The sequence below is a fragment of the Mirounga angustirostris genome, unplaced genomic scaffold (assembly GCF_029215605.1).
Source record: "Mirounga angustirostris isolate CCGP_5_RB_7025 unplaced genomic scaffold, mMirAng1.0.hap1 SCAF_9, whole genome shotgun sequence".
In the NCBI taxonomy this organism is placed as follows: Eukaryota; Metazoa; Chordata; class Mammalia; order Carnivora; family Phocidae; genus Mirounga; species Mirounga angustirostris.
The window spans coordinates 46,513,870-46,536,410 of NW_026991717.1; the positions used below are offsets into that span (position 1 = coordinate 46,513,870).

A 22,541-nucleotide genomic window follows, 5' to 3' on the forward strand; every position below is an offset into this window, starting at 1 on the left:
GTCTGACTCTTGATTTTGGCTCAGGTTGTGATCTTAGGGTTATGAGATCAAGCCCCACGTTGGGCTCTGCACTAGGCGTGAAGCCTGCTTAAGATTCTCTCTCTCCCTCTGCCCCTCCCCCACATCTCTCTCTCCCTCTCAAAAAACAAACAAATGAAAACAATACTAGTACAATAAAAAAATATTTAGAGTCTAGAGAGTCTACTATGAGTATTTAATAATAGGCTAAAACAAATGTTTCTCTTAAAAACCTAATAATTTGGTTGGGAAAAGAACATACAAGAAACAGAATGAGATGAAAAGTATAATATAGCATAACATGTAATAAATGCCTGAAGTACCAATTGATTTTGAAAAGAGATACTGATAAAACCTATAGCACCTAGAAATATCCTTTGGAGGGGGTCATATCTAAACTGGATTCAGAAAAAGGGCAGAACTTGGCAAGGCAGTGAGGGAAAATGCATTCTTTGAGGGAGAAACAGTGACAGAAAAGCACATAAAAGAAACATCATGCCGTGGGGTGCCTGGCTAGCTCAGTCAGTAGAGCATGCAAACTCTTGGATCTCAGGGTTGTGAGTTCCAGCCCCATGTTGGGTGTAGAGGTTACTTAAAAAAAAATCTTTGAAAAAAAAACAGAAAGAAAGAAACATCATGCCATATGGACAGCTCATAAGAAGGTTTATACATAAGATTTATGTTGTAGGGGTACCTGGGTGCCTCAGTTGGTTAAGCAACTGACTCTGGATTTTGGCTCCGGTCATGATCCTGGGGTCCTGGAATCCAGCCCTTTGTGGGGCTCCACACTCAGCAGGGAGTCTGCTTGAGGATTTTCTCTCTCTCCCTCTGCCCCTCCCCCCACTTATGTATGCACTCTCTCTCTCTAAAATAAATAAATCTTAAAAAAAGAAAGGAAAGGCAGAGACGATGCCATTTATTTAAAAAAAAAGCTTTATGCTGTAGAGTGGTGGGAAATACAGCTGGACAAGTAAACTGGATCAGATAATAGAAAATCATAAATAATATCTTGGTAAGTTTGGCTGCTTGTGAAAGATCATAAGGGATCTTTACCTTTATCAGTAGACAAGTGAAGTATGAAATTGATGCTTTAGGAAGATAACACTGTTATGTACGCTAATTTGAAGGGGAGAGGAAACAACAGAGTTTGTAATAATTCACATCGTGAAATACGCACAGAGAGAGGAAAGAATTTCAGAAAAAGAACCCATAAGCCTTTGCTACTAATGGGACATTCCAGACAAACAGAAATCAAGAAACAAAAACCTGACAGCTACACTAGGCCAAAAACTGGAAGAGAGGGTTTGGCAGTAGTTAGCTTATCCCAAGTAAGCATTAGGAAAAGAGAGACAGGTCAACTCTGGGCAAAATTAAAATGCTTCAACAGTGACCTCCCTATCCCAGCTTGCAACGTTCCTTTCTCAATGCCAAAACCCTCCAACAGGCCACGTCCATGTTTGGCCCTGCTCTAATACTCTAGTTACAGAAATTTTCAAATTAAAATTTACTCCTCCTCTAACTTTTGCCAATCAAAATTCCCATTCCCTGTGGTCTCTAAGCTAGGTGCTAAGAAAGCAATTAATGGTTTGTCTTACAATCTTTCTACTAGCATTTGCTTATTAATTTAAAAGCATCTCTGGTTCCTCCAGAGAACGGGAGTAATCTCGAGAGGAGAAAATCCAAATAGCTTAGAAAATTAAACAATTTGTTCTGGCAGGGTTGGCCCTGAATAAAGTTCACTTTTGGCAAGACAGGGTCTTCAGAATCCCTTTTCTCACCTCATTCTTGCTTACTTCTCCCACCTCCCATTAGGATCATATTACTTTCTTTTTTAAAATTTTTTAAAGATATTTATTTATTTGACAGAGACAGCAGCGGGGAGTTGGAGAGGGAGAAGCAGGCTCCCCACTGAGCAGGGAGCCCGATGTGGGGCTTGATCCCAGAACCCTGGGATCATGGCCTGAGCTGAAAGCAGATGCTTAACAACTAAGCCACCCAGGTGCCCCAGGATATTACTTTCATGCTGCCCCTAGTAGTTGAGTCCCCCTAACCCAGGACTTCCAAACCTCTTTTATCTACCCAGATTTAGATATTTCTTCCTCAATTTTTCTTTTTCCCTATTAAAATTCTCTACCCTATGTCCTGCTTCCTCACGGCTTTGCTAGCTAACAAATTATACAAAGACATGCTAATTATTTTCTCCCAAGAAAAATACCATGTTAACATTTTCATAGTAGAATACACTTATGCCGCCACATTCACTGCATTGTTGACACCTCCAAATAACTTGCTGCAGTATGTGCTCAGTCAGTATTTGCTGAATAAGAAAAATAAAAGAAAGAAAAAGACAAGTGGTGGGAATTTCAAATATTATATTCAAGTATTCAAAAAATACTTTTGAGTGGTAAAGGGGGAGAAGGGACAAACTTTTGAGTATAGGAGCCTTTCAGGGAGGAGGTTAGGTAAATGGCATCAACCTATGACAGTAGAGAGCACAGCCTGAATGAAGTTAGAAGCTGTGGAGTAGCAGTGTAGTTTAGGCTAACACTGTCCAAGAGAAATATAATGCAAGCCACAAATTTAAGCCCATACGTAACTTTAAATTTTGGAGTAGCCACATTGAAAAAAGTAAAAATAGGTGAAATTAATTTAAATAATTTATTTAACCCAGTATATTAAAAATATTATCATTTCAACAGTATAAGACTCATGATACTTTTTTTTTTTTTAAGATTTTTTATTTATTTGACAGAAAGAGACACAGCGAGAGAGGGAACACAAGCAGGGGGAGTGGGAGAGGGAGAAGCAGGCTCCCCACAGAGCAGGGAGCCCGATGCGGGACTCGATCCCAGGACTCTGGGATCATGACCTGAGCCGAAGGCAGTCGCCTAACCAACTGAGCCACCCAGGCGCCCAATTTTTTTTTTTTTTAAAGATTTTATTTATTTGCGAGAGAGAGAATGAGAGACAGAGAGCATGAGAGGCAGGAGGGTCAGAGGGAGAACCAGACTCCCTGCTGAGCAGGGAGCCCGATGTGGGACTCGATCCTGGGACTCCAGGATCATGACCTGAGCCGAAGGCAGTTGCTTAACCAAGTGAGCCACCCAGGTGCCCCTGATACTTTATTTTTTTTGCATTAAGTCTTTGAAATCCAGTGTATATTTATACTTATAGAACATCTCAATTCACATTGGCAAAATTTTAAGTGCTCAACAGCCACATGTGGCTAGTGATTACTGTACTAGTGTAGGTTTAGGTGATTATGGTCATGATCTGAGAACAAAGAAAGTAGGGCAGACAGTAATTAGATATGGAAGAGATGGATAGGAAACTGGGCTCAGAAACATGTTCTCATCACTTAAATTATATATATTAAACATTCAAATATCTGTTGATATTTGACCATATCTGAGCTACTATTACTATTTCCTAATTGGTCTCAATCAGACCATCTTAAAAACTATACTTAACATGTTATTAGCTGCATTTAAGAAACTAAAAAAGATTAAATGGCCTAGTATAGTAAACCCAAACTCCTCAACCTGGCTCCCAAAAGACTCTGCAGTTTATTTTTTTATTTTTTATTTTTTTTTTAAGATTTTATTTATTTATTTGAGACAGAGAGAAAGAGAGAGAGAGCACACGAGAGGGGGGAGGGTCAGAGGGAGAAGCAGGCTCCCCGCTGAGCAGGGAGCCCGATGCGGGACTCGATCCAGGGACTCCAGGATCATGACCTGAGCCAAAGGCAGTCGCTTAACCAACTGAGCCACCCAGGCGCCCAAGACTCTGCAGTTTAGCTGTAACCCACCTAGTCCAAGCTCCATTCCAACAACAATACAATATGCAGACTTGCCAACTACAGTCAAATTGTACTCATTCACCATTTCTCCAAATATGCCTTATATATTTTCACCTCTAGCTTGAGCTTAAAATAGTTTCCACCTAGCCCTGTAACATTGTTTTTCTTCTTTACAAGAGTTTAGATTTAACTATACTTAAAACCCAATACAAGTCATACGTTCTCTATTAAACTTTTTCCTACTTCTCACCCACTTCTCATACCCATTGCTGCCAAATTTCTCAAAAGTTATCTGTACTTGAGGTCTCCACTTACTCACCTCTTAAATGCTCTTCAACTTACCACTTCATTTCCAGCCCATCACTGTACTGACATTGTTTCTGTAAAGATCACAATAGCCTCCATGTTGCCAAATCACTTGGAGAGTACTCTCCAGTATTCTATACCCCATCTCCTTCCTTCTAACACTCCTCTTGGTTTCACCATACCACCCTCTGTTGGCTCTTCTCCTATCTTACTGGTTACTTCTCTTACTTCTCTGTCCTCTACCCCATGCATTTCAGCAGGGGCTATGTTGCCCCAGGAGGACAAAAACTGATTCCCTGGGGGAGTGGCCAAAAATATTTTAGCTAGTATAATGGTTTGTGGCCTTCAAAGGGCACAGTACATGAAGAAACATATAGTATGTCTGCGGTATTAAAATTTCCTGGAGTGGGTGATTAGGATAAAATGCCTACAAAGGCTCCTTAGGGGGCAATAATTAAAAGATTGAGAAACATTGCTCTAACCCAACTCTCCATGCTGGGAAACTTCAGGGGACAATCCTGACCCTCTTCTCATCTCTCTTTATGCTGTCTCTCTTAATGCTCTCATTAATTTCCACAGATTTAAATGCCATTTTTATACTGATGACTCTTAAATTCTTATCTTGAATTTCAGTGTCCGCTGGAACTCATGGACCCTCCTGAGCAAAATCTTCCAGGTATTTTCTTCTCTTAATGTTCCCTTCACCTTCATGCCTAAATGAAATTTGGCTCTGCCTAATGACACTGCAGCCTTCTCAAGTGACAGTTCTCCCTCATGCTTCTTTACCAGTGAGCCTGGAGGTGGAGCAGATATCTACTTGCTCCTTGTTGTCATGTTGTCATTCTCTTTCCCCTTCCTCCCTAAAACTCCTCAGTTTTAAAACTCATGCCATCAAATAATACTACCCATCATCCACCCACCTGGTTGCAGTCCTCTATTAACTTCCAGGTCAATCCTTCTCATTCCTAGCTTACTATCTCTCTCGAACACAAATCCTAACATAATTTTTTGGTAATTCCAATATTAATAGAGATAATCCATCCAATAACCTAGTCTTTCTCTTTCTTGACCTCTTCTTCAACAAGAATCTTATATTCTATCTTACCTTAGAAACTCATTCCCCATGGTCATACAGCTATGTCATTACCAGGCTCCAAAAATTCTAAAGTTCCATCAGAACCCCTACAATCCTTTAACTCCACCACATTTTTTTTTCCAGCACATTTATATCTTCGTTTCCTCTTTATGCAACTCAAATCCTTGGCCCATCATTATAATCACTCTTGACACACATCTTCAATTCTCTAGACTCTTTTTCAACTTACTGACTTGGCAAAAACCCAACTCTGGTTAAATCCTGCCCCCCCACTATGTAGGCCTATATTCATGCAGCTAAATGTGACTAGAGAAATCATACCACCATGCTCGCTGCTCTCACTAACTTCAGAGGTAATGCCCAGGAACATATCACATCTCCCATTCACTCTCCTATTCTTCTATAGGCAACTATTTCATACCTTCCCTCTCACATCCAACAACTCTTTCTTCATTCTCACTCTCAGCTAATGATCTGGTTCCCTATTTCACTGAGAAAATAAAAGTACTCAAAAGACCTTCTACAAGCTACCACAACCACATCTACCCACCCACCTGCATCTATTTTTAATACATTCTGTCTCACCTCTTATTGCTACCGATGAGCTATCTATACTATCTAAGACTAATTCTATTTGTCAAAAGTACTCTTTTCAATTTCTTTCCTCCAGTTTTCTTTTTTAAATAGCTTTGAGATGTAATTCACATATCATACAATAAACCCATTTAAAGTATACAATTCAATATTTTGCAAATATATTAACAGGGTTATGAAATCATCATGATTTAATTTTAGAACATTTTTGTCCCCCCAAAAGAAATTCTGTACCCATTAGCAGTCAATCCCTATTTGCCCCCTTATCCTCTTCACCAGTCCCAAGCAACCACTCTTCTACTTTCTGTCTCTATAAATGGGATCATAAAATATATGATCTTTTGTAACTTGACTTCTTTAACTTAGCATAATGTCTAAGTTTTAGCCACATTAAAGTGTGTATCAGTACATTCCTTTTTGTGGTCAATATTTCACTGTATGGATATATCACATTTTGTTTATCCACTCATCAGTGGATGGACATTTGAGTTGTTTCCATTTTTTTGGTTATTAAGAATAAAAAAGTTTCTGTACAGATGTGTGTTTTTACAAATTCCCTTGGGTAAAATTATGGGTCATACTAAGTTTAACTTTTTAAGGAACTGACAAACTATTTTCCAAAGTGGCTGTGTTAAGTTACATTGCTATTGGCTGTGTATAAAGGTTTCCAATTTTCTCTTGTACCCACCCTGTCTGGTTTCCTCCCATGCAATGGTGAGGTTACCAGTGACCTCCTATGGTTCAATCAATAGTCAATTTTTAGTCTTCACACTGCTTGACCTATTAGCAGCATTTGGTTCAGTTAATCTCTTACTTCTCATTGAAACTTCATTTGGATTCTACGAAATCAGTCTCCTGTTTTTCTTCTACCTGGCTTGAAGATACCTGTTCTTCCTTCTTCCACAACTTCTAATCATTGGCATGTCTCACATTCAGTCCATTGATCTTTCCCCTTCTCTATCTACATTCATTCTCGTTGTGATTTCACTCAGTTCTACCATTTATATATGTTGTCTGCTCCCAAATGTTTATTTCTAGGCTAGATCTGCATTGCCCAATACGTTAGCCAGTAGCAACGTATGGCTATCTAATTTTAATTAATTAAAACAATTTAATATTCAGGTCCCCAGGCACATTAGCTATATGTTAAAAGCTCAAGAGCCACATGTTGCTAGTAGCTACCAAACTAGATAGCAGAGATATCGAACATTTCTTTTTTTAAAGATTTTTTTTTTTAAATTTATTTGAGACAGAGAGAACGAGAGAGAGAGCACATGAGAGGGGGGATGGTCAGAGGGAGAAGCAGACTCCCTGCCGAGCAGGGAGCCCGATGCGGGACTCGATCCCGGGACTCCAGGATCATGACCTGAGCCGAAGGCAGTCGCTTAACCAAATGAGCCACCCAGGCGCCCCGATATCGAACATTTCTATCATCACAGAAATTTCTATTGTACAGCACTGATCTAGACCTCTCCTCTGAACTCTAGATTTATAGATATATCCAACAGCCATCCTGAAATTTCCACTTGGATGTCAATAAGCATTCCAAAACCCAAATCCTGTTATTCCTCCCTAAACATGTTCCTTCCATTTTTTTTCCCTGTTTCAGCTGATGTTAATGCCATCCTTCCAGTTGTGCAAGCCAAAAACCACGGGGTGAACCACTCTCACTCTACACTAAACTGATCAGCAAATTCTGTCAGCTCTATATCCAGAATCTGACCACATTTTACAATCTCCACTTCTACTACCTTGTTTGAAGCCACCACCATCTTTTGCCGGTTGTAATAGCATCTTCTGTTGTAATAGCTTCCTGATACCCCTGCTTGTCCTTTCCTTCCTAAATTCTAGTTTCAGCCAGAGAATTCTTGTTACACTCAAAGTCAGATCATCACATCAGTCCTCTGTTCAAATCCTCTAATGGCTTCCAAGCTCACTCACAGCAAACATCAGGCTATAATAGCCTATAGGGCCCGATACGACCTGACCCCATTACCTCTCAAATGTCATCTCCTTTGTACACTTCTTGGAAGTCATACTGGCTATTCATCAAAAGCACCAAGCATATTTCAGCCTTCCCCATGAAACATAATTCCCAATTATGTTCCCATTTATGAAACATAATTTAGAAATCACAAAGTTTAAGAATCACTAAGCTAGACTAAAAGAGGTATAAACAGAAATTCTATTTCCAGATACATGGGTATTCAAAGTAATCTACCCTTAACTATGAAATTTCCCTAGCCAGTGAATAGGATTAAATGATAGTAATTACATAAAGAAAAGCGTCTTCCAAAAGTTACAGTCTCCATTACTTCACTAAGCCTATATTTCATTAAAAATCAGTTAGCTTGTAGTCTGGAATGGCGTAGACAAACTAACCAGCTGACCAAAAAAAAAATTGTTATTTTTCTTAAAATAAACATTTAATTACTAAAAAAACTAAAAATGTGGATTAAGATTTCCTATTTGGTAACAGTATAAATATATAAATACCTATTTGTTAAATTGTAAAAGACCTCAGTGTGATATACTGCTATCTGTTCTGTAAACAAGTTCTACTGAAAGCAGCTGGTCTGCAAACTGTGTATTACTAGTCTGTTTTGAAATAAGAAGCTTGCATAAGAATGCAACTTAAGACACTGCCTCCTTCGTCAAGAAAATTTTGCTATGAAAAATTTCAGATGAACCAAACAGTGTGCTTATGTAAATGTTTTACATTTTGGCACAAGCCCCTATATCACTGCAGATTGGTAACTAACACTTCATAGACTGGTATAAGTCCATGAATCATACTTTGGATACTGGTGCTCTAAATCACCTCCTGGGTCTTTAATCCAGTCTACTCAATTTTTTTTTTTTTTAACACCTTCTATATGCAATGTCAGAATTTCTGTACCATTTCCCATTCTGCAATTTATTAGGAATTAGTACGTAACTTGTTCTTTTCTGGAAGTTATCAGTCTCCTTATTTATATTATAGAATTTTAACACTGGTTAGAAAAAGCCTTCAAAAAGGTTTAACACCCAAGAACAGTAACATACTGATACAAATTTTTAATTAAGAGATTCAAAATTATAATTTTAAAGTAGATTATATAATAGCACTTCAGAAAGATGCAATTTGGTAATATATTGCTTTGGAGACTTTATTTTGAAAGAGATATAAAATCATCCACTTTTCAACACTAACCTAAATATTCCATCAGCTGTTCAGCAGTTATGATTTCCATCATCGGTGGAAGTTTCACCTGAAAAACAAAGTATTTTTTCTATAAAATCAAACGTTTTAGGTAATTAAAGTGTTTCTTCAGTCAGAAACATAAGTATGTATGTGTACATATGTATCTACTATATGTATACATTAATGTTTGTTATTAAATTCTTTATAACTAATCTTTATAAAACATGGCAAAGTCAATCTTATCACCATAAAATTTACAGGGTGATATAAGATCTCATAGAGACATTGAGAAATCTGTTTTCAAAACCAAGTGCTACCCTTTCACCACCGACTACAATTGTCACTAGGCACTTCCAACAATGTCCTACATGTTAGAGCAGTTGAAGGGCAGGAAGAGGCATCAAACATGTGACAGGTCACCCACGGAGCAGTTTTACTGAAGACAAGTTTGAATATAGCTCAATATCCCATTACTTCAGTTTACCTTGGCCATTTTTATTGAATGACTATAATGAATACAGTATTAAAGTATTAGTCAGGGGTGCCTGGGTAGCTCAGTTAAGCATCTGCCCTTGGCTCAGGTCATAATCCCAGAATCCTGGGATCGAGCCCCACGTTGGGCTCCCTGCTTAGTGGGGGATCTGCTTCTCCCTCTCCCTTTGCCCCTACCCCTGCTCATGCTGTCACTCTCTCTCTCAAATAAATAAATAAAATCTTAAAAAAAAAAAAGTATCAGTCATATACTGAAGAATTCACACTGTATGATTCCACTTGCAAAGTTTAAAAGCAGGCAAGATTAGGGCGCCTGGGTGGCTCAGTTGGTTGAGCGACTGCCTTCGGCTCAGGTCATGATCCTGGAGTCCCTGGATCGAGTCCCGCAACGGGCTCCCTGCTTGGCGGGGAGTCTGCTTTGCCCTCTGACCCTATCCCCTCTCATGTGTTCTCTCTCATTCTCTCTCTCTCAAATAAATAAATAAAATCTTTAAAAAAAAAAAAAAAGCAGGCAAGATTAAGCTATATTGTTTACTGCTGCACACATGGTGATAAAATTATAATGAAAAGTAAGGAAATGGATACTATAAAAATCAGAATATGGTTGGCCCTAGGGGTAAGGGAAGGAGTTATAGTTGGAAAAAGGCATATAAGAGCCTTCCGGGGGCGCCCGGGGGGCACAGTTGGTTGAGTGTCTAACTCTTAGTTTCAGCTAAGGTCATCATCTCAGGGTCGTGGGATCAAACCCTGCGTCAGGCTCTGTGCTCAGCTTAGATTCTCTCTCCCTCTCTACCTCCCCACTGGGCTTGCTCACTCACTCTCTCAAATAAATAAATAAATCTTTAAAAAAAATAAGAGCCTTTGGGACACTGGTAATGCTCTATTTCTGGACTTGCATGGTAGTTCCACTGACTTTTTTTTTTTTACAGTAACTTGTTAAACTATACATCTCTGTTTATGTATTCTATGTGTTATAGTTTACAATAAAAAGGTTAAAAGTAGATACATACGTTACAATCATATTTAAGTTTCTAAAGTTAATTCAGCTGCAACACATTAGTCTACATTAACGTTTCAATTGAATTGTCAGATGAGTTACACACAGATATTACAGCCAATGGTTATAAATATTTTAACTGACTTATTCAAAAGCATACTCTGTGGTATATTCGTAGGAGAGAAGAAAAAGAAATACTGTAGGATGGAAACTCGAAGTAATTAAGTATCAATGACAGGAGAACAGTAATGTAATTTAAAATTCTCCAGGAGTTATTTTTTGGGAATTATTTTCTGTTCAACCAAGGAAATCATTTAAATCATCAATTTTCTAACAATTCCTCCAAGTGTTGAAGAAGGTGCTCTGGGTGTTTATGTTAGCAAATGTGGTAATAGCATGTCACAATATTTTGTTTGTTTTAATCAATGAATAAAATAAGTTCCAAAACAGATCTCTATAAAACAGAACAGTTTGGTACCCTCTGAGAGCATACATGACAATTAATGCTTACAATTTTGTCATCCAGGGGATTTATCACTCAGTGAAAACTAAGAGATGCCATGGAGGTTTTGATCATCACTTGATTCTAAATCATTTTTTTTCCTGTGTCATACTTCTCAAAAAATTTTAATAGATTTTTTTTTTTTTAAGCAGCTTTAGGTTTACAGAAAATTGAGCAGAAAGTAGAGAGTTCCCCTATATGGTATATTTTTAAACTGAAATTCATTGGCAAATTATGGTCTCCTGCCTGTTTTTCTAAATTTATTGCAACACTCTCACTGTTTATGTATAGTTTTGGCTGTTTTTGCACAACAATAATAGAGTTGAATCTTTACGAGAGATCAAAGAGCCCACAAAGCCTAAAATATTTACTTACTCTCTGATCCTTATGGGAAAAGTTTGTTGATTCCTGCTTTAGATTATTTTAACTGTTTACTATAGAATATTTTATCACTATAGACTATTTTATCAAGCTATTTCAGTAGCACTATTAAAAGTCTGATATTTAAACCAGTAGTTTATATTCACTGTGAATGTTTATATTCTGAATAATTGTCAGAACAATCTAAAAGTCCCACTTACACCTAAAAATGTTTCTTAAATAAGATCTATATATTCTTTTATTCCAGACAGGTTCAGTCAGAATAATATTCAGCAGAAAATTCCACAAACAGATAGCTTATCCTCTGCTTTGGTTAAAGTAGCAATCCTCTTATAAAACTGTCAAAATAAGAATTAGCAGAATTGCCAATTGTGGCGTTTCTGTCAAATAAGAAACAAAGGCACTAACAAGTATACGTACTTGGGAAAAACATACTATAATTCTAGATTTCTACAAACATGATTTCAGGGTTTAGCCTTGAAATTTCCAAATAACAACTGCCTACCATGTGTTGTTTCAAACATTTGAAAAAGAAAATGACACCTCTATACTGATTAAGAAGTGGGACAACAGTATACAAATATTTTAACTGACTTATTCACAAGCAGACTCAGTGAAATACTCATTTCCTGAATCCTAGCCAATAACATATTCCGGATAGTCATTAAAACTAAGGACAAATAAACAGAATTGAGAAGGAACGCCTACTTCTCACTAATACTGTGAAGCTGTCAACAGATCTTTTTTTTTTCAAACCACAAAATGATCTTCCTGAAAGCTTGATTCTCTTTTTGCTTTCCTCTACCACCATCACCTCAAAAACAAGTGCCAAAGGTTTTGTTAATGATCCAATGACTTTCACTCCTTTGTCTCTTTAGATTTTACAAAAGAAAAAACAGGTTAGGGAATAACTAGCTAAGAATATAGAATTAACAAGTATGGTATTTTGTCTGAATCTCTAAATTTTAAATTTTACAATGAAAAAACTCAAATGAAGTATGACCTAGGTTCTTAGGTGGTCTTCTTTTAGTAATAATCTATAACATATTGTTCTTAAGTACATGAGTACTTTAATGTATATAAAGGTAGTTGAAAGGTACTCTCTTAAGCGGTTTAAATATTCTTCCTAAAACATGAGCAAAGCTTCTCAGCATATAGTAATACATAGCTCCAAATTAAGAGTCCAAATAGAGTCTAGGAAAATAAATTATGTCCTCTCCTAGAACTAACATTTTACTGAATTAACTGGATTTCCTGAGCAAGTTAATAATGTAAGCACAGCAATAATATTTAAGTTAACAAAAGGAAATAGCTACTCCCAACTCCAAATATTCAACTATACAGTAAAACCTCATTAATTCAGCCAAATTATTCTGTAATTCTTACTCATCTGAAGAGTGAAGTGTATTTGAGAATAGACTCAAGCAAGATCAAAAATTTGTTTTAATTTTAAAAAATTAAAAATAAATTAAAAAAAATAAAAACAAATATTCCATTTACAGTATTAATAAAATCTTAAACAAGAATGCAAAAATCCCAAAAATGATATGCCACGATTTTGATACCTATGATTTTGATATTCTGAGGGGAGTAGAGAAATGCAGGAGACCCAGTAATAACTAAGAAATAAGCAGTTTATATAGGTGATGGTAAGTACAAAAGTGCCCAAAGAATATTATTAAATATTTAACTGGAATACCAATAAAAAGTCAGAAATACACAGTTTGAATTATAACACCTCTATAAGTTGGGGAGTTACTTGAGAAGATAAAAAATTGAGTATTTGCCAATCTCTGCTCTTTAGGAAAGTTAGAAAAAAAATTTTAATATATTGAACTAATTGTCATTCAATTTGCATGTTATCCTTAATCCACAACAATCCTATGAAGAAGATTTTATTACCTTCATTCAAAGAATAAACTAATGCACTGAAAAGTTAATTTGTCCAAAGTAGCAAAGCTATGATGTAAACTGAGATTGAACTCCAAAGCCAGTTACTCTTTCCATTATACCAGTATTTACAGACTTTACAGCAAAACACTTCCTTTCAACACAAATCTTATGTAAAACATCATCTGAAATATATTTTAAATGAAGAACTGACAGAACTTTGTGAAGTGAAGGATGAGGGGTGCCTGGGTGGCGGCTCAGTAGGTTAAGCGTCCAACTCTTGATTTTGGCTCAGGTCATGATCTCATGGGTCATGAGATAGAGTGTGATGGGATCTGCGTTCAGGGAGGAGCCTGCTTGAAGATTCTCTCTCTCCTTCTCTCTCTCTAATAAATAAATAAATCTTAAAAAAAAAAAAGAAAGAAAGAAAAGTGGAGGACGATGGGGAAAGAATAACTGAGGTTAACTCTAAGACTCAGGAGATTCTAAAAATTAAGATCTATATAATCAATATGAATGAGAAATTTGGTAAGGGAAGTTAAGTTTGTAGAAGGAAACGATGCTCAAGCAGAGAGCCTGCTTCTCTCTGTCTCTCTCTGCCCCTCCCCCCACTTGTGTGCCCTCTCTCTCACTCTGCTCTCTCTCAAATAAATAAATAAAATCTTAAAAAAAAAAAGAAAAAGAAAACAAAAGTATGACAAAGTAGGGATTCCCTCTATTATTAAAGTAATATGAGGTGCCTGGGTGGCTCAGTCTGTTGAGCGTCTGACTCTTGGTTTTGGCTCAGGTCGTGATTCCAGTGTCCTAGGACAGAGGCTTGCGCCAGGTTCCCTGCTCAGCAGAGAGTCTGCTTGGGATTCTCTCTCCCTCTCCCTCTGCCCTACCCCTGCTTGCTCTCTCTCTCTCAAATGAATAAAGAAAAAAAATCATCATTGTTTTAATCAATGAATATGTGTACATCTGTATCTACTATATGTATACGTTAATATTTGTTATTAAATATTTTCTAATATTTATATTAGATATAAAAATACTTTTTAGAAAATATTTATTTATTTAGAGATTTTTGAGATATTTTCTTTATTCATTTGAGAGAGAGTGCACAAGCGAGAGCACAAGCAGCGGGGAGGGTCGGAGGGAGAGAGAAAAGCAGACTCCCCACTGAGCAGGGAGCCCCATGGGGGGGGCAGTGCTTGATCCCAGGACCCAGGGATCATGACATGAGCTGAAGGCAATGCTTAACCAACTGAGCCACCCAGGCATCCCAAAGTAATACTTTCATAAACATAAAGATATTAAGGCAGAAACTTTAAAAAATGTTACATAATGCAATATTTAAGTTATACAAAATAGAAAAATAATAGTATAATGAATTTCCAAGTACCCATCACAAAGCTTCAACATTTATAACATAAAGTCAGTATCATCAGAAACTAAATTTTGTATTTTATATATATTTGACTTGTTGATTTTTACAAACATATCTTTTAAAGATTTTATTTTTAAGTGATCTCTATACTATATGTGGGGCTTGAACTCAAACCCCAAGATCAAGAGTCACATTACCTACCGACTGAGCCAGCCAGGCACCCCTAAACACATCTAAATAAATGGGTCACAGCCTTCAAATATACCTATAGATGGCATTGTTTTTGATAGATAAAATGAAAGATTAAAGAAAAACTATAAAAAACACCAAGTATAGTCTAAAGTAAAGAAGCAAAATGAAAATGTATTCCAAAGCATAAATTTAGGTAAATTTACCTGGTGTCAGTTAAACAGAATTAGAAATTTGAGCTTGAATTAAATTTAACAAATAGGTTTCCTTCTTTCTTGATTTGTTGGATTATTACAGCTCAACTATTTCAGAGATTATGAATGATCATCTACTCTTCATCAGTCCTAAAGCAACACTTATAATTAAAACTCCAATATTTCCAACACAGTCTGTTTGATAATTTTAACTGTCATCTCTCACCCAGAACCACAGCACTTACTTTCTTTGAATCACTCAAATCCTCCCAAGATGTTTAATTTATTGATTTTTCCCAATACTTCACCTCCCCCAAAAGAAACATCAACTGTTTCATTTTTCAACTCTAATTCCATTGACTCTCCATAAATCAGTTTTTGAAAAGCCCAATCCCTGATATAACTCTAACGAGCCATTCTTCCTGCTCCTATTTCTAGGTATTAGAGAACTACTGGGGGAAAAAAAACAAAAACAAAGCAAAATTGATATTCTAAAAGTTTTTAAAGAGTACCCCCAATTTATCCATTACTACTTACTACTTTCTATTTATGCCTCAAATTCCTAGACATAACCTCCATGAGATTAGAATTTCTTTAAAATACAACGTACCTTTCTCACAAAATCCTCCCCTCCATGTTTTACAACCTCTCATTGCTAATTACTGACAAGTTCGATAGTTATTACTGACCAGGTCAATTGTTATTCTGCCAAAATGGGAGAATGAGGCCTCAATTTCCATCTGCCTCTCTCTATATCTCTCTTTTTTTTAAGATTTATTTATTTTATATATAGAGAGCGCATGTGAGTGAGCTGGGCAAGGAGGCAAAGGGAGAGGGAGAGAGAGAATCCACAGGCAGACTCCCTGCTGAGCGTGGAGCTCAATGATGCAGGGCCTTGCAGGGCCTGGATCCCAGTACCCTGAAATCATGACCAATACCAAGAGTCAGCTGCTCAACTGACTGAGTCACCCAGGCTCCCCCTGCCTCACTATCTTAACATGACCTTGTCTATCTTCCTTGTCCCATTTCTTCCATTACTTCAGAAAATGAGATTACTGTTCCTTTCCTCTGAAGAGAACTTTACCACCTATCATGAGGAGTCATATTATCCTGACTTTCAGCAACCTTGTCCTCACACCTGTCCTTTTTTGGGAAAAATCTTTCCTACTCCAATAGCTCCTTGATGCTGTTGCACTTGACTATAACTGACCACTTTATTACAGTCTCTCTCTCCAAGACTACTATCATGACACTGTCCTATTTCCAGTTCTCAATATCTTTTTTTTTTTTTAAAGATTTTATTTATTTATTCGACAGAGAGAGACACAGCGAGAGAGGGAACACAAGCAGTGGGAGTGGGAGAGGGAGAGGCAGGCTTCCTGCCGAGCAGGGAGCCCGATGTGGGGCTCGATCCCAGGACCCTGGGATCATGACCTGAGCCGAAGGCAGACGCTTAACGGCTGAGCCACCCAGGCACCCCAAGTTCTCAATATCTTAAATTATGCCTATACTAGTTTCTTTTGCACTCTCTCACCCTTAATGCTTAGTATGCCTTTTTCCCCACCAAGTTTAATCTTTGTTTCTCTGTTTTCTCTATGTCTACTGAAGATGGCATGGGGAATTACAGGGTGGAATTACAAGGAGGAATTAAGCTGGCAATTTGTAGTTCCCCACATATATTGGGATGGAAAAAAGTTGAGAATTACTGTTCACCACTCCCTATGGAATATTCATTTATTCTCACACTTATGGCAAGTAAGCTACCATACTTACATCTATTCAGTAACTCCCCTATTCAGTTTTTCTCTATAATTTGACCTCTTCTCAGAGACCCACTCCATGCTTCCAGAGGCATGATGAATATTTATGTCATCATGTCCCACTATCAGGCATTTCCAACCTGACACAACCAAACTTTGACATCTCCCACCTAAAACATATTCTCTATCTTTTGAATGACCCAATTAATCTCCATTACCCAGAGTAGAAAAGGTGGGGATGGTCTCCTTCATTTCCTATGCCCAGTTAGTGATCAGTTCATCATTTAGGCTGCAATATTATCTTCATCAAAGAGAAGGGGCAGAGAATTCCCCATCCAAAAGGGTTATCCTCATCCATTCTTCCTGCTACACTCACTACAATCTTAGTCTAATCTCAAGCGAACAAGACCACTTTCATCACGTTATTCCTCTGTCCAGTAATTTTTAATAGTTCCCTATTATCAGCTAAATATAAAGTGTAAACATCACTAGTGATGGGTCTTCTGAAATCTGACTGCTACTTTCATAACATATTTACTATTTTTCTTTACTGTAGCATTTCTCAAACCTTTTAGTGTCAGGACCATTACAGTCCTAAAAATTACAGTCCTCCGAAGAGCTTTTGTCTATGTAGGTTATATCTACTCATATTTACCATACTAGAAATGAAAATTGAGAAAATTTTTAAACAGAAGAATACATAAGCACACATTCCTGTCAGAGGAATGATGTCACCACACATCACATAGCCTGGGAAACTCCACTGACACTTGTGAAAGAATGAGAATGAAAAGGCAAATAACATCTTAGTATTATGAAAATATTTCTGACATCTAGCACCCCTGGCTCACTTAGAGAACACTGCTTTATCAGACCTTTCATCTCTTTACCTGTCTCCCTATTGATGATTACTGATGAGTATTATTTGTGTGTAGCCATAGCCTGGAGGCAGAAAGAAGGCTAAAAGCCACAGATTTATAAAATATCCTCCAAATTAATTAGCACGCCTGTTCTTTAATAGTCTAACCCAACCTATCAATTTTATGTTCTGCTATTACCATTTCCTTCCCCTCTTCCTCTGCACTCCCGACCAAGGTTGGAATCAGGAAAAAAAACAAATCTTTTTCTGCTTTACCATCTTTTTTTTTTTTTTAAGATTTTATTTATTTATTTGACAGAGAGAGAGCGAGAGCAGGAACACAAGCAGGGGGAGTGGGAGAGGGAGAAGCAGGCCTCCTGCCGAGCAGGGAGCCCGATGTGGGACTCGATCCCAGGACCCTGGGATCATGACCTGAGCCGAAGGCAGATGCTTAACGACTGAGCCACCCAGGCGCCCTTGCTTCACCATCTTTGAAGACATTATTCCTTCTGCCTGAAAGGCCTTCTCTCACTCATCCTTCAGACCCAGTTCGTAGGTTACCTCTTCTATAAAGCTTTCCCTTGATATATCCCATCCCCAGTTACCCTTCCCTCTATAATCCCAAAGCACATTTAGAATTTACCACATTACACTGTAATTATTTATACATCTGTCTCCCCACTAATAGTGAGCTACATGAGGGCAGACTTGCATCTTGTTTTTGTATTTCTAGTACCTCACCCCTAGTGGGAATTCAAACGTTTGATCATTCCATCAAAGCCATGTCTCTGAAAGAGACAATTAAATGCTCATTTATCTCCCAAAATTCCAGACCAGAGGAAGAAGCAACTCTGAACTTCTGCAGTACTGTATGGAAACTAAGAGAAGAGAAAAGCCTAAAGGAAACTGTTATTCCTTCCTACAAAAAAACCTGGGGATTTCGGCCCATATATCAAGTCTAACTCCCGACTCTGACCCTAAAGGGCCTTCATCAAGTGGCTCTTCACCTTTTCAATCTTATTATTATTCACCAGTATGAACTTAAATACTTCTTTCATCCAAACACACACACACACACACAATCCATTCTATTTTCATCCCTTCTGTTTACACCCTTCCCTCTCCCAGAATTCCATTTCCCTATTATTTTATTTTTTTAAAGATTTTATTTATTTATTTGACAGAGAGAGACACAGTGAAAGAGGCAACACAAGCAGGAGGAGTGGGAGAGGGAGAAGCAGGCTTCCCGCTGAGCAGGGAGCCCGATGCGGGGCTCAATCCCAGGACCCTGGGATCATGACCTGAGCCGAAGGCAGACGCTTAACAACTGAGCCACCCAGGCGCCCCTTCCCTATTATTTTAAATTCTACTTTTCCTTAAAAGCTTGGTTCAAGACCACAAATTCCATGAAGCTCTCTGGGACTACGCCAAAACAAAGAAAAATTTCCCCTTTTGGAATATCTAATACATTTTCATCTGTTTTCTATAACCTAAAAATTTATATTTATATAAACATATTTATATTTATAGTGCTTTGTCTTGCATTGCCCTTTAATAATTTCAAGTAAATCAATGATGCAACCCCAAATAGCTCAACAGCTTTTCAAAAGCAGGCAGTCTTCAACAAACATTTGAGTGCCCTTATGTACCAGATACTCCCAAGGTTTCTAATTTTCTTTCTTTTGCATCAGCCCTTGCTAGTAACAGGAAAATGAAGGCACATAAGAAATACTATTCCCTTTACTTGATTTTCTTCTTAACTGGTCAGAATAATCCAGGATATTTTTTTTCTAGGAAACATTTTATCAACAGATATAATTATCAATTTGGAAATAAAATTGTGCTATAAGATGCTTCTTCTCAGCACCCTAAAACCGCAAGCTTGAGTAAGACACTTCAATTACACATAACTGAGTCCTAGATATACTTAAGTTTTGAAGAGCCCTTCCTTTTTTTGTTCCTTTACCTTGACTATGTCTTTTCTTATTTTAGTCATTACAGTTTTAGTTCCCTTAATGTATTCTGATGCGAGGTTACTAGTAATAATGTCAAACTATCTAAATAGAGCCAAAGAAACAAGGCAAGTAAAAATCAGGCATAGAATGAAAACATCTTTGAAAACCAAGAAGTTATGGTAATTGGGCTCAGACCAATGCTTTCCCTTAAATGGAATTTGTCAAAGGGGCCACATCTTCCCTGTCACCATTTCCTTAAGTATCTACACCCAAATGGCACAAGTATTAGTTGGAAAATCGACTAAACATAACCATCAAAACTTGCTCCTTGATAACACGGATTGATAATAACTTCTGAAGATCATTTTCCCCAATTCTTCACTCTTTTGCATATGTGACAAGGTCAGTAAGAAGGAAACGTAGAAAAATATAGTTAAAAAAATATTCCTAGGGTTTACGATGTTTAAGTCCTAGTTGTTTTTAAGTACATCAGCCTGAACTCTTATTTAAACACTTGAGAGACCTGGGGTTGCCGGCAATTCCTTAGGAAATACATATAAGAATATTCTTTGGACAAAGGAGTCCCATAATGAATTTCAAGAGAACAGAGTACTGATGAATGAGGAAAGAAGAAGCCGTCAGCTGACATGCAGCAGCTTCTTCACCCCGTCCCCCCCGTCCCCCCCGCACCCCCCCCCCCCAAAAAGCGGTAGGAAATAGAAAGCTGCAGAATGTACCTTCCAGGCCAGAAGCAAAACATTGAGGATGGCCAGCAAAGGGCAGGGTCCATTCTCATTCTGAGTGATGATGGGCGTGTTCTCTTCCTTCCACTGGATCCACTTGATGTGATAGACAGACTGTCCCGGGAAGCGTTCCTTGGAGGCTGCCAATACCTGAGCTTCCTCCCCCTCCTCCTCCTCCTCTTCTCGGCACAGAGGCACAGCCCCGGGCAACACCGCCGCGCCCGCGCCCTCCTCCTCCTCCTCCCCAGGGACCCTGTTCTCCGCTCCCTCCTCACTATTAAACTCAGAGCTACTGGGGAAAGAATGCAGGTTAGAGAACGACTCCAGGGAGTCCAGGCTCGGCGATTCCCCAGGAGGGCTCGGGTCGCTGCAACTGCTGCTGAGGCCGCCAGCGCTGCTGGGCTCCTCGGACCCGGCGGCCGCCAACTCCGCCCGGCAGGTGCCGGCGGCATCCGGGCGGGGGCCGGCGTCTCCGGCCGGACCCGATCCATGGTCCGCTCCGGCCTCGGCTGTCTCCGGAGAGGCGGTCACCTTGTGCTGCCCTCTCGGAGGCGTCTTCTGGGCGGAAGGATTCTTCAAATCGCTCTCCTTTAAGTCCAAGCCCGGGAAGGAGCTGCAGGGTCCGGGAACCTGAGGAGAGCCGCCGGGAGAAACCGAGTCCAAGAGGCTCCTTCCGGCGGCCGCCGCCCCCTGCCCATTCCCGCCGCTGCTCTCCGCCGCCCATACTCCAGGACCATCCCCAGCGGCGAGCCTGGTCTCCGGTTGCCCTTCCTGCGGAGAACCTGTCCCTGGCGCTGGGTCGGCGGCCACCCCGTGTTCTAGCGGCTGCAGGCTCCCGGGGCCGCTCTCCATACCCAGCCGCCAGCCCCTCACTCTAAAGAGACCGCGGCGGGTTCTCTTCAGCCAGCGCCTCAGACGCCATGACAGCGGCACTGGCAGCAACAGCGCCCTTGCGCGGCCTCGGCCAGGCACGTCACGGGGAGGGCACCGGCGCGCGCGCGCGCGCCACCGCGCTAACCGCGGGCTCCGGGCGAGCCTGCGCGCCGCCGGGTGAGGCCGAACCGCGCAGCGGCCCCCATGCGGCCCCGCCCCTCCTGCGCGCCCGCGCCGAGCCAGAGCTCGGACTCGGAAGGCGGGGCGTGGCGGGCGTGGCTAGGAGGGCGTGACCAGAAGGAAAACATCCTTTCACTATGTGGCCGGAAGTTGAACTCTGGGGCAGCCCGACCGCGCGCGGCTTCTTTAAAGGCGAGGCGGGCGGTGTCCAGTTTGTTGTGACCCTTCTGATCTGGGTTGTGTGTGCCCCAGCCTAGGGCTCAAGAATGGGGAGTTGGCGGTGTTTGTGTTATTTGGAAAAGAGCTCGTCCCCGAAGAGCTCAGGAGATTTGTTTCCTCGGCTTGTAATATGGAAAATTGAAGGAATTTTTTACGAGACGCAGATTTTTAAAGGCTGGAATCTACTCGAGGTGTTTGGATTACTACACCGCATAAATCCCAATCTCCCAGGGTTTTGGCTGAGAAACACTGGGCTCCCCACCAGCTACTGGTGAAAACGTTCGCCCTACTTGAGGCGTCAGTGCGGTTGTGGATATTGGCCTGCACAGCAAAAAAAAAAAAAATCAAACCAAACCTGGGTAATTTGGGCCAGTAATAATAAATTAGCTTGTGCCTGAATTAGCCAAGTCTTTGCGGTTTTGTTAACTTGGCCTCACTTTGGATAGAGTGGGAAGTGCCTGTTCTTGAAAGAGTTTTCTAATTAGAATTGATTCGTCTTAAAGCCACGCAATTTTCAGAGAGGACGGAGTAGCCTCGACGTTTTGTTGGTGACACAATGGGATTTGGATTCTATTATGACCTGTTCTCGACAAGGAGCACCACCCCCCCCGCGGCCTTTTTTTTTAGTGTTTCATCATTTTTTTAGGCCCAAGAGATACAATTGACAAGACAGGTCTTACTTTGTAGTTAGGCATGTAAATACCTGACACCTAATGGAATGGTATCTGTCTCTTTTAGTTAGAAAAGGTAGACAAAATTACAAACTAGTTTCATTCACTCATTTAACACATTTCAGGACCAAGTACATTGCTGGATACTGTGGCACTGGGGATGCTCTGGTGAATAAGACAGAGAACTTATATCTTCTTTGGGTTTACGGCTAGTAATTTTTTTTTATTGCTATATTTTTAATACTTGCTTGGGAAGTACGGTTTCCTGAG

General features: G+C 39.5%; 1 protein-coding gene across 4 annotated transcripts in view; it reads right to left on the reverse strand.

The window, feature by feature from the left end:
- The window catches only part of MINDY2 (MINDY lysine 48 deubiquitinase 2), a 78,528-nt gene extending 57,234 nt beyond the window's left edge, over positions 1-21,294 (reverse strand). For 2 of the 4 annotated variants that reach the window (XM_054513517.2, XM_045899974.3), the window contains exons 1-2: positions 20,323-21,291; positions 9,007-9,064 (exon numbers count right to left, since the gene is read on the reverse strand). In XM_054513517.2, the coding sequence (XP_054369492.1) occupies positions 9,007-9,064; positions 20,323-21,180 (916 nt within the window). In that variant the 5' untranslated portion in view covers positions 21,181-21,291. Of the gene's footprint in view, positions 1-9,006; positions 9,065-20,322 lie in introns of all 4 variants that reach the window. The other 2 variants (XM_064570409.1, XM_045899973.3) reach the window with 2 other exon arrangements.
- Positions 21,295-22,541: the final 1,247 nt, after the last annotated feature.